The 17,335-nt window shown below is 57.2% G+C and overlaps 7 protein-coding genes across 7 annotated transcripts; 4 read left to right on the top strand and 3 right to left on the bottom strand.

Moving 5' to 3' along the window:
* Positions 1–111: 111 nt before the first annotated feature.
* On the top strand, positions 112–4,706 carry SPSK_00375 (superkiller protein 3; the record flags this gene model as incomplete). Its single annotated transcript, XM_016727344.1, has 2 exons — positions 112–260; positions 320–4,706. 2 exons carry the CDS (start codon positions 112–114, stop codon positions 4,704–4,706), a joined length of 4,536 nt encoding a protein of 1,511 aa, XP_016582628.1.
* Positions 4,707–4,907: 201 nt separating this feature from the next.
* SPSK_00587 (RecQ-mediated genome instability protein 1) lies at positions 4,908–5,663 on the bottom strand (the record flags this gene model as incomplete). Its single annotated transcript, XM_016727553.1, has 1 exon — positions 4,908–5,663. One exon carries the CDS (start codon positions 5,661–5,663, stop codon positions 4,908–4,910), a length of 756 nt encoding a protein of 251 aa, XP_016582627.1.
* A 433-nt stretch (positions 5,664–6,096) lies between these two features.
* Positions 6,097–7,143, top strand: SPSK_00560 (uncharacterized protein; the record flags this gene model as incomplete). The annotated part of the gene is made up of 2 exons (XM_016727526.1): positions 6,097–6,645; positions 6,742–7,143. The coding sequence occupies 2 exons, from the start codon at positions 6,097–6,099 to the stop codon at positions 7,141–7,143; spliced, it is 951 nt and encodes a 316-aa protein (XP_016582626.1).
* Positions 7,144–7,336: 193 nt separating this feature from the next.
* SPSK_00530 (NGG1 interacting factor Nif3) lies at positions 7,337–8,704 on the bottom strand (the record flags this gene model as incomplete). The annotated part of the gene is made up of 3 exons (XM_016727497.1): positions 7,337–8,112; positions 8,170–8,342; positions 8,409–8,704. The coding sequence occupies 3 exons, from the start codon at positions 8,702–8,704 to the stop codon at positions 7,337–7,339; spliced, it is 1,245 nt and encodes a 414-aa protein (XP_016582625.1).
* A 727-nt stretch (positions 8,705–9,431) lies between these two features.
* Positions 9,432–9,787, top strand: SPSK_00627 (BolA domain protein; the record flags this gene model as incomplete). The annotated part of the gene is made up of 2 exons (XM_016727591.1): positions 9,432–9,519; positions 9,585–9,787. The coding sequence occupies 2 exons, from the start codon at positions 9,432–9,434 to the stop codon at positions 9,785–9,787; spliced, it is 291 nt and encodes a 96-aa protein (XP_016582624.1).
* A 650-nt stretch (positions 9,788–10,437) lies between these two features.
* Positions 10,438–11,489, bottom strand: SPSK_00559 (histone chaperone ASF1; the record flags this gene model as incomplete). The annotated part of the gene is made up of 3 exons (XM_016727525.1): positions 10,438–10,852; positions 10,926–11,274; positions 11,381–11,489. 3 exons carry the CDS (start codon positions 11,487–11,489, stop codon positions 10,438–10,440), a joined length of 873 nt encoding a protein of 290 aa, XP_016582623.1.
* Positions 11,490–12,791: 1,302 nt separating this feature from the next.
* On the top strand, positions 12,792–16,382 carry SPSK_00391 (cleavage stimulation factor subunit 3; the record flags this gene model as incomplete). The annotated part of the gene is made up of 3 exons (XM_016727360.1): positions 12,792–13,670; positions 13,777–15,262; positions 15,331–16,382. The coding sequence occupies 3 exons, from the start codon at positions 12,792–12,794 to the stop codon at positions 16,380–16,382; spliced, it is 3,417 nt and encodes a 1,138-aa protein (XP_016582622.1).
* Between the last annotated feature and the right edge of the window lie 953 nt (positions 16,383–17,335).

Below are 17,335 nucleotides of genomic sequence, written 5' to 3'. Positions count from 1 at the left end.
CCGAGCTCCAGCTTGGGACACACCTTGTTTGTTTATTTGCCCCCTTTTCCCGTCTCAAGCGGCTTTCTTCAAAGCAGTCACCACCCCGTCTGGAATGCTCGTGGGAGAGACATGGCCGGGCCGAAAAAACCAGTCATCGCGGCGTCGGGCGCCAAGACACAGCTCAAGGCTATCAGCGAGCTCTTGAAGCAGCAAAAGTTTGACGACGCAGCACAACAGGCCCGCGATGTGCTCGAGAGCGACCCAAAGAGCTACCAGGCGTAAGTGTACGCGGGGCACGTCAAATATCATCTAGGGCCGCGCACTAACACCTCCCCAGGCTCATCTTCCTGGGCTTCGCCCTGGACAAGGCCGGCAAGCTCGATGAGGCCGTGCCCGTGTACGAAGAAGCCACACGTGTGAAGCCGGCTGATCCACAGGGCTGGCAGGGCTTGATCCAGGTGTACGAGAAGCAAGGCGCTGCGGCCATCCCAAAATACAAAGAGGCGGCCCTCCAGCTGTCGCTCATCTTCCGCGATGTGGAGGACTTATACAAGTGCCAAGGCGTTGTCGACAAGTTTGTCGGATTTGCGCGCAGCAAGGGCGACAGCATGCAGATCGTCTCTGCACTGGGCATTATCCTGCCCGACTCGCCCATCTACCCGACGCTTGTGGGCCGTGTGCCCGGCCCTGCGGCCACCTACGAAACCATTGCCAAGCTTGTCGAGACCGACGAGACAAGGCGGATCAACACACTGATTGGCGAGCGGCGTACACGCATAGGCGCGAGGCTGGTGGATGTCACAGCCGAAGTAAAGAGTGAGGTGTTTTCCACGAGCCCGCTCACGCACATCTACAGTGAGCTGATCAACTGGACGCGCGACGACGACTTGCGGCACGAGTACGAAGAGAAGCTGCTGGCGTACCGCGTGGACCGGCTGTCTGCGTTCTCGGGCGATGCCAAGGTCGCCGAGAGGGATGAGGTCATCAAGTTTGCCAAAGGAATGGTGATTATCAAACAGCCGTTCCAGCTGGCCTGGGACATTGCAGTCGATTGGGAGGACCCAGCAGAGATTCGCGACTGGGACGCGGCATTACTGTGGGAGTACCGGACGTTGTTCCCAGAATCGGGGCTGGGGAAGGCGCTCTCAGGATTTCTGACGAGCGACCTGTCTCCTTTCGGCGAGCCACCGGTCGATCCGAAGCAGGAAGCAGCAGAGAGGAAGAAAACAACAAAAGAACGCGTAGCAGGCGAAGAAGAAGAACAAGATGTGCCCGAGGATGAAGTGAGCGACGAGGCCGACCAAAATGGAAAGGACGGAAAGGAGGGAGAGAAGACAAAACGCATGCCCAGGAGAAAGATTGTGCCTCTGCCGACGGCCGACGAGGAGCGCCTTGCATTGTTACAAGAGGGCGTGACCGAATCCAAGGCGTTCTTGGCGTCCCGGATGCTCAGCGCGTGGTACCAGAACGCCGAGGAGCACGAAAACAACATCGAGCTGGTGCGCAAGACCCTGAAGCGCCTGGAGGTCCGCAAGAACAGCACAGGCATGACCTTCCAGCACACCAAGGACGCCCTGGACGTGTCGCTGGCTACGTCGCTTATCTATCACCAGGTGCCGCACAACCACCCCGAGGCAAAGCGGCTATTTGAAAACGTTCTTGCGCACAACGACAAGGCACAGCTGGCTCTGATCGGAATGGGCTTCATCTGCGAGGAGGAGATGGACTACAACGCGGCTGCCACCTATTTGGAGCGCGCTCTCGCCCTCGACAAGAACGACCTGCGCGTGCGCAGTGAAGCGGCCTGGGTGCATACGCTCAAGGGAAACTACGGCCACGCCAGGGGCGAGCTGGAGGCCTGCATCCCGCTTCTGACGCAGCAAGTGCAGAGCAAGGTCGTGCGCATTGCGCAGCCTGCACAGAAGCTGCTTGCACTGACACAGTACCGCTTGGGAGTCTGTGTGTGGAACCTGGACCCGTCGCGCCCGGCACGCAAGGACCGCAATGGCGCGTACAAGCTGTTCCTCAGTGCGCTCAAGAACGATCTGACCCTGGCGCCGGCATATACGAGTCTGGGCGTCTTCTACGCCGACTACGGGAAGGACCGCAAACGCGCATTCAAGTGCTTCATGAAGGCTATCGAGCTGTCCGACGGCGAGCTCGAAGCGGGCCGGCGGCTGGTGCAGTCATTTGCGGATAAGCGCGACTGGGAGAGCATTGAGCTCGTGGCTCAACGTGTCGTGGATTCTGGCTTGGCGACACCGCCGTGGGGCTCAAAGAAGCCATCGCATAGCTGGCCGTACGCGGCACTCGGCACAGCGCAGCTGCACCAAAAAGAATACAATAAGGCCATGATGTCGTTCCGCATTGCTACGCGCGTGTCGCAAACAGACTACCATTCGTTTATTGCGCTGGCCGAGACGTATTTGCGGGCCCGCATGCACTACTCGGCCATCCGGGCGATCGACCAGGCGCGGCGAATCGCGGCCGAAGGTGGCCTCGACGAGTCGTACGAGCGGTGGTTCACGGACTACCTGCTGGCCAACATTTACCGCGGTGTTGGCGAGCACGACAAGGCAATTGCGCTATACGAGTCGATTCTGGAGGCGCGGCCCAACGAAGAAGGCGTCCTGATCGCGCTGATGCACGCCATGGTGGAGAGTGCTGAGAGCTGTATCAAGGCGGGACTGTTTGGCGAGGCCGTCAGCAAGGCGACAGAAACGCTGTCGTTTGCCGGAAAGGTGCCCGTCGAGACAGCGGAGACGACGTACGGCTTCTGGACGGCGGTGGCGAGCGCGTGCAGCGTCTTTTCAACGGTCCAAGGCAAAGCGACGGCGTTCCCTGCTGCCCAAGCGGCGTCTCTAGTGATGCTTGGATCTGGTAGGGATGCGGAGCACGCGGCTTACAAGTTGCTGCAGGAGACCGACCGTGTCGGCACGGCGGTGATATTGGCGTACGAGACGTTCTCGGACAGTGAACGGATTGGCGTGGACCTCACACGCTGCCTGCATACGACCATTTTGGCATACAAACGTGCGTTGGATGTCACACCGGCCAATGACAACAGAATGCGCGCAGTGGCGCATTACAACTTGGGCTGGGCCGAGTACCGGGCACACACCTGCCTGCCCGAGGACCTCCGCAGCAGTCTCAACGGCTACCTGCGCGCGGCGATCCGGTGTTTCAAGCGGGCAATTGAGCTCGAAGCGGGCAACCGCAAGTTCTGGAATGCGCTGGGCGTGGCGACGAGCGCCGTGCACGCACCGGTGGCGCAGCATGCTTTTGCACGGAGTCTATACCTTGGCCGCGGTCGTGCGTCGGTCTGGGCTAATCTGGGCACGCTGGCGCTGCTGCACGACGATGCTGAGCTGGCCAACCATGCCTTTGCCGAGGGCCAGTCGACGGATCCTGACCACGGGCTCAGCTGGCTGGGACAGGGCTATGTGGCGTTGCAGTTTGGCGAGGGAGCCGAGGCGCGGAGCCTGTTTTTGCACGCCATGGATTTGTCGGACGCATCGTCGCTGGCTGCGCGGGAGCAGTATGCCATCTCGCTGTTTGACCACCTGGTGGACGAGGAGACGCTGAACGACAAGGAGAAGGCGGCTAAGACGTCGACGACTGACCTCGCACGGCCGCTGATTGGTCTCGAGCAGGTGCGCCGGCTGCAGCCCCAGCAGCTGCCGTATGCACACCTCTTTGCACTGTACCGCGAACGCATCCACGACAAGGCAAACACGTCGACGCTCCTCGAGGAGATTTGCGCGGCGCTCGAGGCCGACTTTGAGGCGACGCAGTCGGTCGAGTCGCTCAACCGCGTGGCCGTGGCCAAGGCCGATCTGGCGCGCGCATTTGTTGCCATGGGAAACTACGAGGCCGCCATTGAGTGCAGCGAGATGGCCGTGCAGCTCGTGGACGACAGCGATGGCAACAGTGTCGACGGCGAGTTGCCGGCCGCCGCGCGCAAAAAGGTGCGGCTATCGGCAAACTTGGCGGCGGGCCTTGCACGCTTTTTCAGGCAAGACTTTGAAGGCGCTCTGGCCGACTTTGAAGCCATTTTCGCCGAGGACGCCGCCAGCGGCGGAGACGGACCGGCCCGCAACCCAGACGTTGTCTGTCTGTTGGCACAGGTGCTGTGGGCCTCGGGCCGTGAAGACGCTCGCCAGCGCGCGCAAGACGAGCTGTTTGCAGTCATCGAGACACACCCGGACCACGTCCATGCGATTTTGTTGCTGGGCGTTGTGGCCTTGCTGAACGGCGACGTCGAGAGCGCCGATGCTGTCGTGGCTGAGTTGGCAGGTCTGGAGGAGGGCAAGTCACAAGCAATCGTCACCGTTGCCGACCAGGGGCGCATTAGCCAGGTGATGCACGCGCTGGCCAACCCGGGGCGCGAGACTGATGCGGCAAGCCGACGAGCCACGTGCTGCCAGGCGCAGCGTGACATTATGCTGCACCCACATCTGCCACGCGGCTGGATAAACTTGGCTGAAGAAGCCGAAGAGGCAGAAGTCGACGAGACGGCCGCGGACGACGCGGACGAAGACTTTGCGAGCGACATGGCCCTGCGGCTAACGCTGAACCTGTTGCCACCGCGGGGCACACTGGGTGCGGAAGATCTGGCCAAAGCCTGTTTGGGCACGCGGCGGCCAGCAGATGCACAGGTGGCCATCTTTGCGGCGCCCTGGCTGCAAGATGGCTGGCAGGCCCTGGCAGAGGCCATCTCATGAGGGAAGGGCGGCAATAAACAGTGGAAAAGGAAAGCAGGAACAGATAATCACCATAAACTTGTAAAATAGGATATAGTCATATCGGTTGGCGCGTTTGGAAACAAAGTAAATAGTGCATGGTCCATAATCAGGTATCATAAGATTCATATACTCGTCCGTCGTCCGTCGTCCGTCGTCTGTCGTCCAAGTTCTCCTATTGCTTCATTCTGCTTGAGCTGCTTTTCGCAGCCGTGCCAGGCGACCCTCCAACCACGTCTTGTGCATCGACTCGACCTGGCCGCCGAGAAACTTGACACTGGTTGGCTCGAGAAGCAATGTGCCGCGTGCTACCGCTGTGCCCGCTTTAATGAGCAGCTTCTCGCCCATGCGTAGTCGGCTAATGCTGATGCGGTAGATGCGTGTCAGCTCGAGAGCATAGAGCGTGTTGCCGGCGGCGTCTTGGAGGACCAGCCGATGCGTCGACGAGGCGTCACTGGGTCCGCTGGATGCAGCAGTTGCAGGCCGTCCTGGACCTGATCGACTACTTTCGGCCCCCGTGTCGTCGCCGCCCTCGCCATCCCCACCGTCGGTGGGCAAGCGGATAATTTCACGCCCTCGTTTCTGCTCGCCGCGTTCAATGGCTTCAAGTGCTTGGACTTGCTGCCAGCGGCTTTGTGAGAGATTCTCGAGATCGACTACCTGCACGACAATGTCGTTTGAGAGACGCGTTTCTTGCACCGATGCCGCCGATGCCGCCAAGAGGTCACGAGGGAAGACGGAAGGCCTTGATTCATTGTCAAACAACCCAGACGCCGTCAAGTCGGTTGCCAGAAGGCGCGTTTTGGCGGCCGCAACGAGAGTGGGCAGCGACCGCTGTTGAGCCGGTTGTTGGGTTATGATTGACTGCAGCCATGCTTGAGAGGGTGCCGGCAGCTGCTCTGCGGCGAGGGCAGAGCGTATTTGCAGAGCCTGATTCATTGTGCATTGTTATTTTCTTGTTTAGTTTGTGGCTTGGGAATGAAGCAAAATACAAATGAGACTGGCGTATTGAAAATAGACGGCGCCCGATGAGGAAAGACCGCCAAAATGACACAAAGTCATCTGAGACCCCCTGGAACCAGGAGCATGGCACGCTACGGCGGACGGAACAGGGGGCTGTTGTAGCGCACTTGCCCCAGCCCCAAGAACTTTGGCTAGGAAAGAGCGGCAGGGCCAGGGTTGTCCATAGCTCCTTCTCAGGACAGCGTTGGTATTCACGACTAAGCTTTGCACATACCAGCAACATCAACCGAATCCCACGCACTCAACAACACCCACGGGCTTAACACGCCGACACGACACCCACACACGACGAGCTGGTCTCTCGTTCATACTTCTCCTATTCCGCCACCCTACTTATCACACATCCGCAATGTCGACCATAGCCTCACCGCGCGAGCCGCCGATGCGGCGCATGCCTTCCTCCTCGCAGACGCCGACGTCTAGCAGCCGCCCAAGTCTCGAGACGAGCCGGTCTTTGTCAAGCTCACCAAGTAGGAACCCAGCTGGTGCAGCATATGGAGGAGCAGGGGGGCCAGTAGCCGGTGGCACCGCCCAGGGAGGTGCATCACGACGGAACCGCGCGGCCTTGCGTGAGTACTACAACCTGAAAAAAACGGCCGGCGCTGGAGGCAGCACTCCTGTCCTCGAAGTGACAGAAGCGTTTGACGGGAACGGCAGCACCGACGCACTGCATGCTGGCATCCTCTCAAACTCGGAAGTACCACCATCGGAGATGGACGCACCCAGCTTTGATCCCGAGGCATTCGTGCAAAAGACGCTTCAAGGGAGCGGCCTCGAGGACCTGCTGCGCGTCTACACGCGCGTACTTACCGAGACGCGGGCCCTCGATGCCGAAAAGAAGAGTTTGGTATATGACAACTACAGCCGGTTGATCACAGCGACCGAGACGATTCGAAAGGTGGGTGCCACATGCGCAGGTTCATGAGAGGAACGCAAATGATACGCCTCGCGCACTGACAACAGGCAACGCTGACAACACTGATGACTTAAATAGATGCGCGCTACGATGGACCCCTTGAACCCCATGGCGTCGACGCTCGATCCTGCCATTGCCCACATCTACAATCAGGCCAAGACCCTGCGCGATGCCATGCGCGCGGCTGTACCCGCCCCCGACAGTGAGGCGACACAGGCGACGACCGCGGTCCGTGCACGAAATCAGAAGCTGGCGGCGACCGTCCTTCAGACACCCGAGCGGTTGCGGCACCTCGTGCAGGCCGGCCGTTCAGAAGAAGCCGAGAAGGCCTGGGAACGGCCACGGCAGCTGCTCGAGGCGTGGCGCGAACAGGGCGTGGGCGGTGACGATGTTGATGCGTGTTTGGCAGATGGCGCCGCCGCATTACGTGGCGAGCCGAGTCCTGCTGGATGGAGTGCGCAGCCAGCGAGTGAGATGTAGACAGGTCAGTATGGCGCCGGACGTATTATAATAGTGTGTGGTTGCATTGTGATGTTCTCTGTGTCCCAGGCGTTACTAGCGAAACCAAAGGATGGTCTGATTTTTAATCAATACACATTGTGTCGTTTTTTGTCTTCATGTTTCTCTCTCGTCGTGTCTTGTTTAATTTGTCGTATATTTCCACACTACCCCCTCATATGGTGAATGCCTCCGGTCGGTCGCTGGTACGCTGAGTCGGTGGGTTGTCCAGGTCCCAGATCTCAAACGGATCCCGGTCACGCTCGCTCACTAGTACTACCGCATCCTTGAAGTCTGTGTACTGCGTGATCTGCTTCATCAGCTCACCTTGCAGCCGCGCTGACAGGAACTTCCGCTCCGAGTTACTATGCAACAAACATACCACCCACACACCGCGAGTTGTCGCGTACAGCGCGTCGTGGTGGCTCACCTCGCCCGTGATCAGCATGCTGAACTTGCTAATCTGGTCACGGAAAATGTCGAACCCAGACCCCGCGCACACGCCCACACTGTGGATGTCGTCCAGGCCAGTCAGCGACGCCGACTTGGTCTGTTGTGTCCGCGGCGGTGCAACCAGCACATGGCTCATTGACAGCCCCAGCTCACGAACCGTCCGCCTGATGACCTCAGCCGCAGGCAGCGTATGGTTGAACTGAATGCGCCGGCCGTAACCCACGTCAAGCGGTTTGCCCTCGTGGTCCAAGGCCAAGTACGACGGCGGCATCCGATCGCGCACGCTCTTGATCACCGTCGTCGACGGCGTGGTTGCGCCGAGTGACTTGGCCACCGTGCTCACCGTGTCGGCCAGCCAGTCGTTTATGCCGGAATGGCCCGCATCCAGCGCCGTATGTGGGCTGTAGACGGCAATGTTGTTTTGCATGAGCTTGAGCAGCGACGCCTGCTGTGGGTCCTGGAGAGTGATGGACTTGAGGCCACGGAAGATGATGGGGTCTAGACGCAGTTAGGAACTTGACAACCAATGTGAACGAAGGAAAGAAACAAACGTACGGTATGCCACAATCACCGTCACATTGTAGGCAATGGCCTCCTCCACAACGTCTGGCGTTAGGTCGTTGGTCAATAGCACGCGCTGGTTTTCGGTCGCGCTTGTTGGCTGCCGGGAATTTTCCAGGAGCAGGCCAACATTGTCCCACGCCCGGTCGGCAAGCTCTTCGGGGAAGCTGTTTTGAGTGGGCATGATTAATATATAATCCTGCACAAAGACCAAGCCAAAGGTAAACACTCACAGGCGCCGCATCTCATGCACAACAACATGGGTGAATGGATGAGACGCCATGGTGCTGTTGTAGTTCTGGATGACCGATAGGGAAGTCCCAGACGGAGGCGGAGTGAGAGTGCAGTACGGAGCAGAGGGGATACGAGTGGCAAGATGCGGCCCTGATTGCCGTTGGGTGGTAACGAGCCGTAAGGACGAAGACGATGCGGTTGAGAACAGTCGACCACGAGGGCAAGCGAGGACGCGGAGTTGCAGAGCGAGCACGCGGGACTGAATCGAAACACTGGCGCTGACTGATGAAAACATTCGTGCCAGTATAAGACAAAAGTAGCAGCGCTGCTTTGCCTGTGGTATAGCCGTCTCGGTAGGATCTCAATGTCGGCTTTTTTTTCTCTTATGGACGAAGCAAGCTTGATGGACCACCGAGTCAAGCTTGCTGCTAATAGAGCTTGCACAGTGTTGTCACCCCACATTGAGCTTGGGGCGCACAGTATACGGCCGCCAAGCTGTTCCGGCCTTTATGGCGTAATAGCGCATGCGACAGCGTTGACAAATAGAGAGGCATCCCCTGGAACAGCTATTAGAAATACCGACGGAATTGCAACAGTACGAAGGCCCGCGCAAGTTGGCCTTTAGTAAAAGCAGAGTACGTTTCTTGTTCAAACCGATCTCGCGTCTCGTTCAAGAGAAAACTATTGGCTTTACTGTTGGCTGGTAGAGAATCCTGACTCAAAACGTACGTACGACATACAGTGCGCAAATCTACTGACGACATTAAGTCGGATTTGCTGCCAAAGAAAGACAGCCCGGCCTTTACACTCAGAGCAAGACTCACATAGGCAGGCACGTCCCGCGAAAATTTCAGTTTGCTTCCTATTGTCGGACCGTCTTATCAATCTGATAATCCACACGCAATAGCGACATCCAAAGCATTCTCGCGACACCGGGGCTCCGTGTTTTCACATCCTCCCACCTTCTCTTTGCGGTCCCCCTTATCCCGAAGTACTCGACGCCCATCCACAGATCCCCCACAATGGCCGAGCAAATAACCGAGCAGTATCTGGTGGCCGCCCTACGCGACAAGCTCCAGGCCGAGACCGTCGAGGTCACGGACGTTTCCGGTACGTTGCCTGCGGAGCATGCGTGCTTTGTTTCCTCCCGGTACCCGCCTCGCTGACAATCACAGGCGGCTGCGGCCAGGCGTTCACCGCTATCATCGTGTCGCCACAATTTTCGGGCCTCAACTCGCTGAAGCGCCACCGCCTCGTCAATGCCGCCCTGCGTGAAGAAATCAAGAACATCCATGCGTGGAGCGCAAAGTGCCACACGCCAGAAGAGTGGGCGAAGGAGAGCGACAAGTCCGTAGATACGACGGCGGTGTCGGCATAAGAAGCCAGGACGGCGTGGCGGGTGGGAAGAGACAAAGAGCGCAGGTTTCTGGCTCGTTAACCTCATGATTACCTTAGTTTACGAATTTCATTCTGGAAGCACAGTTCGCAAAGGATACTATGCGTGGTATATATTGCGCGTACACGTCATACCTGCCGAGTAGATGCTGGCTCCGTAGAGTGATTGTTTACCGCATGTCACGAATCTTGGCGATTCCACACAACTGAACGCGCCTCGCTTCGAACAAAACTGTCTTCGGCGGACAGCACGGTTGGGATGGCTTGAGTGCGTCTACAAACCTAAAGATCATACAAGTCCTTACTTACATGATCGAGCGATAAACAGCAGGGATACATCCGTATTGCTTGTACTGCTTATATTGCTGGTATGTTTGTGAAAGAGCGATATGGCTCCGTAATGTATTTCACCGTAAGCGAGCCCTTTTTGGTGACCCCCCCTCCTCACATAGTCGGGTGCTCTTCTAAAATCGAATCCAAAAATAAAAACTGAAAAAAAAAAAAAAGCATGCGGATCGACAAATGCAGAAACAAGTAGAGCAATAGAGCAGCAATGAAACCTGAGACAAATCGCAAATGAAGCGCACAGAAGCGGACATGGACAACTTGCGCGCATTAGAACGAGGCACAGTCCTAATGCGACATCACCTCGACCGGGTGAGGACCATCGGGTGCAGGCTTGTCCGAATCAACGTCCATCGCATCATCCTCGGCACCTTCGGCAGCCTCGGCGCCCTCGCCCTCTTCGTCCTCCTCAATCTCGTCGTCACTCTCGCCTTCAATATCGACACTGCCATCGTCTGACATCTCGTCCTCCTCACCATCGGCCTCACCTTCAACCTCGCCCTCGCCACCAGCCTGCGCGGGACCAGCTTCGTCGGCGCCGTTCATGGCGGCGTCCTCGCCCTCGGGGTTCGGAGCAGGCGCGGCCGTCTCATCCTCCTCAGCGTCTTCGGCCTCGTCGGCACCGTACTCTTCCTCGTCTGCGGCCAGGTCGGCCTCGGGCTGTTCGGGGGGGAATTCGGCCGGTGCTGATGCGTCGGAATCCCTGGATAGTTAGTGGGGAACAGAAATAACATGTTTACGGTACTGTGTATTTATGACACGCAAATGGGACGTACCACTTGATGGCGAACCGTGTCACACGCGGCTTCTCCGCCAGCACATTCCGGCGGATGTGGTCGACCTGTGGCTTGGCCGGCGGGTCTGCGTTGAGCTCGTCCGAGTCGTATTCGTTGTTCACATAGTAGCCAACGCGCACAAACTCGCGGCCGTCGTATGCGCACGTCAGCAAAATGACAGTCACGCCCAGGATCTCGGCATCGGGGATGCGCTTCACGTCTGGTGGATCGGCCTCGAAGATGAACTTGTTCACGCCGACGGGAATCGGTCCGACGAGCAGCGAGTCGAGCTCTTGGTCGTGCTGATCGCTGGTGGCCGAGCCGACGTACGTCAGCTTCCACTCGAGGTCTGTCAACGGTTGGTGTCATGTTAGTTTCTGCGCTGCTGCCTAGTCCATTCTGCCGCCGCCCTGTCTCCATGCAGCTCGGAGTTCAACACAGGACACCTGGCCTACCCTTTTCCAGCTGCTCGAGACACTCAAAGGTGATTTCGAACTCATAAGAGTCCGTGAACTTGGCGGGGTTGTTGGTGACCTTGACGTCAAGGAGCGATACAATTGACATGTTGGGCGGTTGTGAAGCCGACTGGACGGCCGGTTTGAGGTTATTTGAGGTTATTTGTGGGTGCACAAAGGTCGGGAATGCAAAGCGCTTTTGAAGCGTGGAAAGTTGGGTCGTCGCAAGAGGAGGCGACTTCGATAGCGGGGAACGAGGATATGCGCAGCGGTGAGGAGTGAGTCTGGGTGGATTGGACGAATAGCCTGTGATGGATGTAAAGGAAGGAGATTATTAGAAAAAGACACGATGGAAGAAGTGGCGTGTCTGTATTTATGTTGTTGCGGTCAGCTGTTACTGTCGGTGGTGCGAATGGCGGGCGTCGTCTCTGGCTTGTAAGGAAGACGCAAAGCTGTGAAAACGCGGTCGCGCCGAGGGCCTAGTGTGTATCGCACCTGCCTCCCACCCAAACGAAGGCAAGGACGCGTTGAGTGGTTGCGCTTCGCCGCCTGGGACGCGCTCTTGCCTGTCGTTGGTCAGGGAGTCAGGGTACGTATTGTTATGTAATCCGCTATTTCCCCTTTTTGTGGCTGGGAAATATAGAAGGCTGGCTGGTTGGATCAGTACGTCACGTAAATACGCTAGACCTATCTAGGAATAGCGCATTTACGTTCTGCATGCAGCTTTTCCATTTAGCGCAGGCCGACAAGGGAGCAGCTTTGCTGCTTGCTTTCAGTTCAAATCTTTGCCTTTCCATCTCCCAAGGGCGCATCGACGTGGACAAATATACAGCATCGACAACCAGTCGTGGCGACGAACGGCAACAACCACGGCCCTGAGACAGTTGACTGACCGACTATCATTTCTCTGTATTGCACAGAACTCCCATTTCGCCCTCGCTGCCCTTTATTGTCTTTGGTCAGCATAGCGATGAGCCTGCTATAGCTTCCCATCATCGACATCATCCATCAACAACTCGACAAAGACGGCGTAGAGGACCATCTACGCCCATTAATCCAACTTGCGTTTTTGGATAGCGACGGCGGTCTTCAGTTCGCCAGAGAAGCTGTGAGGGCAGGGTCGACGTGCGCGCGCGGCACGAGCAGCAGACGCTTAGATAGCAGCTCACGCGACTGCTCAAGAGTCGGTCGACTCGCTCTCTCGCCCTTGAGCATTGATCTCGGGGCATCGACGGTATGTCAAGACACACCCGGCGGATGATATAGACTTTGAGCTGGAATCCAGATATGGAGCCTAGTGCAGCGTCCGCGTGTTGTTGACAGTCGCTAACTTCAAATTTAGGCTCACCTTCACGACGTGATTGGGTCGTCCACACCTCGAAACTAGCCACCGCGGTCACTACTTGCGATCATGGCGTCGACTGCCGACGAAGCCGCGGCCCTGCACGGTACCGACTGGGCTGAGAATGGAGCGGCTATGGATGAACAGGAGGCTCCCTCTGATATGATGCAAATTAGCGAGAGCGAAAAACAAGCTACAGATCTTGATGTCCCTGATGCTGTTGGTGATGCTGTGTATCCCCCCACTGTTTCTGCTACCGAATATGACCCTGGAGCAGCTATTGTTCCCACTGGTGATGAGGCTTCTGACGAAGAAGACGAAGGTGGAGAGGAAGACGAAGACGAGGAGGAAGAAGGTGAGGATAACGAAGAAGACGCTCCCACAGACGAACCGCACGACGGTATTACGGGTGTCATAGAATCGGCAGAGTTGACAAATCCAACACCAACGGCTGCACCAGCGTCGATTAAAAAACCGAAAGCCGTGGGTGGCTTCCTCGCTGAAGACTCCGACTCGGACGACGAAGACAAAACCGCACCGGCAACAGATGACGGTGACGGCGAAGAGTACGACCCGGAACAGCTGACAAGCACCTATGAACCCCCAGTGTCGACACACAATGGGGCCCCGCCGACACCAGCCCCGAACGATGGCCCCTACGGATCCTCTCACAATAATACACCGCACGCCCAGTCTGCACCGCCTCCAGTACAGGCACCACCTCAGGGTGGCCCAGTTGTGCCGGTACCGCAGCAGGCCTCCGAGCTTCTCGCACCGCTTGGCCTTCCTGGTGCGACCTCTGTGGCCGCTCTTGAGACACGGGTCAAGGATGACCCGCGCGGCGCACTCGACTCGTGGCTTGCATTAATCGATGACCACCGTAGGAACTACCGATTTGACGAGGCTCGGTCGACCTATGACCGGTTCTTTGAAGTGTTTCCTCAGGCGGTAAGTTTGCTTGCTATGCGTTACCATGTCCTGTTCCTGTACCTATGTATATAGCAGCGTTTCGTCCGTGTTTTCTGACTGCGACTAACAACTGCTTCATTTCTAGGCTGAGATGTGGGTTGCCTACCTCAATATGGAGCTCGAACTCGAAAACTTTACCGCGGCAGAAGCCATCTTCAACAAGTCACTCACAAAGGTTGTCAACGTGCCGCTCTGGCTTGTTTATCTCGACTATGTGCGGCGGCGGAACAATCTCACTGATGCCGGTTCCGAGGCCCGGACGGTAGTTGCTCGCGCGTACGAGTTTGTCCTCGACAACGTTGGCATCGACAGAGACTCTGGCCGAATTTGGCAGGACTATGTGCAGTTTATCCGCTCGGGCCCTGGCACTATCGGTGGCAGCGGCTGGCAGGATCAGCAGAAGATGGACCAACTGCGCAAGGCGTTCCGACGCGCCACCAGTGTACCAATCTCCAATGTTAATCAGCTGTGGAAAGAGTACGACCAGTTTGAGATGGGACTGAACAAGATCACCGGCCGCAAGTTCCTCGCCGAGCGCTCTCCGGCTTACATGTCCGCGAAGAGCGCCAATACCGCGTTGGACAACCTGACTCGTGGACTGAGCCCAACGACGCTCTCGCACCTGCCGCCCGTCGCTGGTTTCGAGGGCTACCAGGAATACATGGCACAGGTCGACCTTTGGCAGAAGCGGATTGCCTGGGAGAAGTCGGACCCGCTCGACTTACAAATCGACGAACCAGAGGTCCTCAAGGCACGCATCTTGTACTGCTACAAGCAAGCTCTGATACCGCTTCGGTTCTGGCCCGAGCTCTGGGTGGAGGCGGCCGAGTGGTGTTTTGAGAATGACATCAAGGAGAACAACCGGGAGAAAGGCCTAGACTTTCTCGTTGACGGCATCGAAGCCAACCCAGAGAGTGTCTTGCTCGCGCTTAAGCATGCTGACCGGATCGAATCGACTTACCCTGTCGAAGAGGGTGACGATGCCAAAGTGGCCCGTGGAGCCGCTGTCCGGAAGCCGTACGACAAGGTCATCCAGGCGCTGCGCGATCAATACAAAGCCGTGCAAGATCGCGAGAAAAACGACTTGGAGCGCCTCGAGGAGAGATTGGCGGCCTCAAATCAGCAGCCCAACAAGCACGATGACGACGACGACGACGACGACGACGACGACGACCGCCGCGGGTTCAACGGCGAAACCCGCAAGACAGCGACGGACGAAGAGAGGGAAAGACAGACTGCTTTCATTAAGCAGGGCTACGTGGTGCAGATGGACACGGTCTCCAAGTGCCTGACGCACGTATGGATTGCCCTAGCTCGTGCGATGCGTCGCATCCAGGGCAAAGGCAGCCCGCAAGGTCCCTTGGGAGGCCTGCGGCATGTGTTTGCCGAGGCGCGCAAAGGAGGTCGTCTTAAGAGTGACATCTACGTTGCCGTTGCGAAAATGGAGTGGAAGTGCTACAACGACAAGGCGGGTGGCAAGATTTTTGAGCGCGGCGCCAAGCTGTTCCCCGAGGACCCGTACTTTATGATCGAGTACATCAAGTACCTGACAGCCCACGGAGACAACACGAGTAAGTTCAACCGTCATAGTACAACCAACCTTCACATGGCCTAGGCATCCTTACTAACGCAAATGTAGACTCCCGGGTTGTTTTTGAGACATGCGTCAACAAGCTTGCACAGAAGCCGGACACTGTTCATAAGGCGAAGCCTCTCCTGGCGTACATGCACAAGCGCGAGGCCGAGTACGGCGAGCTGGCTCGTGTGAATGAGCTGGAAAAGCGCATGGCGGAGCTGTACCCCAACGACCCGAAACTGGCCCTGTTCAGCAAGCGGTTTGCAACGGAGAAGTTCGACCCGGTCAGTGCTCGTCTCATCATCTCGCCGGCGACGCAGCTTCGACCTCGCCTGATCCTGCCGTCGGTCGAGAAGCAGCCGGCCTCCCTGCGCAACAGCCCGATGCCTGGCCACGGATTGCGGGGTAACAGCCCGCGGATGCAGTTCTTGAACGCGCCAGGAGGCAGTGGCGGCGGCACCAACTCGCCCAAGAGGCCTTACGTCGCCGATGACTACGACGACGCCAGCGGCAACCTAAACAACCCACCACGCAAGATTCTCCGTGCGGTCGAACAGCGCGAGTTCCAGCGCGGCGAATCACCCCTCAAGGGTGCAGCCGGCCGTCGTCTGGATCAGCAACGGCGACTTGGCGGCGCCAGCGGTGGTGAATATGGCGGCTACGGGGGTGGTCCTGGTGGTGGTCCGCCAGCACCGCTGCCGACCATGGTAACCTTTTTGCTTGGCCAGATTCCGCCTGCTCCGCAATACAACGGTCTCCGCTACACGGCCCCAGGCCTTGTGCATCTGCTACGAGAGACGGAGATCGACCCCAACGCTGCGTACGAGGCGTCACGGCGAGGCGGTGCTGGTATCCGTAGCTATGGTGCGGGCGGCCGTGGGCAGCACGTCCGGCAGGTATCGGCATCGGACTATCATGGGAGCAGGAACTCACCCGGAATTGGTAGTGGAGGACGTGTTGCATCGGGTGGCTACCAGCAGTCATCGCTGCGCCCAGATTCACAAGATGCATACGAGCCATCGCCAGCGCAAGGCAGCGCACAGCAGTACGACTGGCAGCAGCAGCAGCAGCAGCAGCAGCCGCCACAAGGCCAATTTGGCGGGTACCGGTACTGATTTAGCTGCTAGGTCTAACTGAGATGAGATAGAGGGGAGGCGGGTTTGATTTACTGAGCAACGCATTTTGCATCAGGGAGATGCAGCCATATTGCGTGCATGTAAAGTACATTTCAAGAAAATCAAGAGACCCACCTTGGTACTACCTGACATGTGTTGCTTTCAGAACGACGTGGGATGCGACTGATTTCTTCGCACACTTTTTATTCAAAAATTAACCAACGTATCTGATTTTATTTGTATCCATTGCATTGCTTTGGTTTGCCCACCAAGTGTTTGCTGGCACTGCTATTCGTAGCCCTATTCGTAGCCATTCTGCTGTTTTGTTGAGGCAGAGATTGAGAGCTTGTCGCCCCATAAAAATGGCTTCCTCCTTGATGTGCGCCACCATTGTCTACCAATTATCGGACCTCGTCGTTCCTTCCTTCTTCGTCAATTGCTAACATTATATGGCTATCCTCAAGCTAGCTTATCGGGTCACATCCCAGCCGGACAGGTTGTCACCACGGTCCGACAATATGAAAGAACGCTCCTGAATAGGAAGCACCATGGTACAACTTCCTTCCCTTTTGGTGGATAGAGCAGTAACGGGCTTTCCACTGAATGAAGATTCGATTTTGAAGACAAGGAAAGAACGGCTCTGACAGAACAGTCATTGTAGACAGACGTACCAGCCGAATAATCGTAGCCAGTACCTGGAATGAAGGTGGAGTGAAGTCTGTCTTGCAAACAACAGCTGTGTGACTGCAAAAAGCAGTCCAGACAGGACACAATAACGCAGAAAGGACTGATCCGAAGGCTATGTCAGGCTGGCATTGTAAATATAGACAGCTTGGTAGCCGACGCTCGTGTGCTCCTTCCATTTTCAAATACATGCTCTTAGTCCAGACAATCGCTCCTTCCCTGGCTGTGCCCTGCATTGACGTCCTCTGTTTTGGCGTGGCAACTGCCTA

Source organism: Sporothrix schenckii (genome assembly GCF_000961545.1).
Source record: "Sporothrix schenckii 1099-18 chromosome Unknown Cont49, whole genome shotgun sequence".
Lineage (NCBI taxonomy): Eukaryota > Fungi > Ascomycota > Sordariomycetes > Ophiostomatales > Ophiostomataceae > Sporothrix > Sporothrix schenckii.
This window is presented reverse-complemented; position numbering and strand designations above follow the sequence as displayed.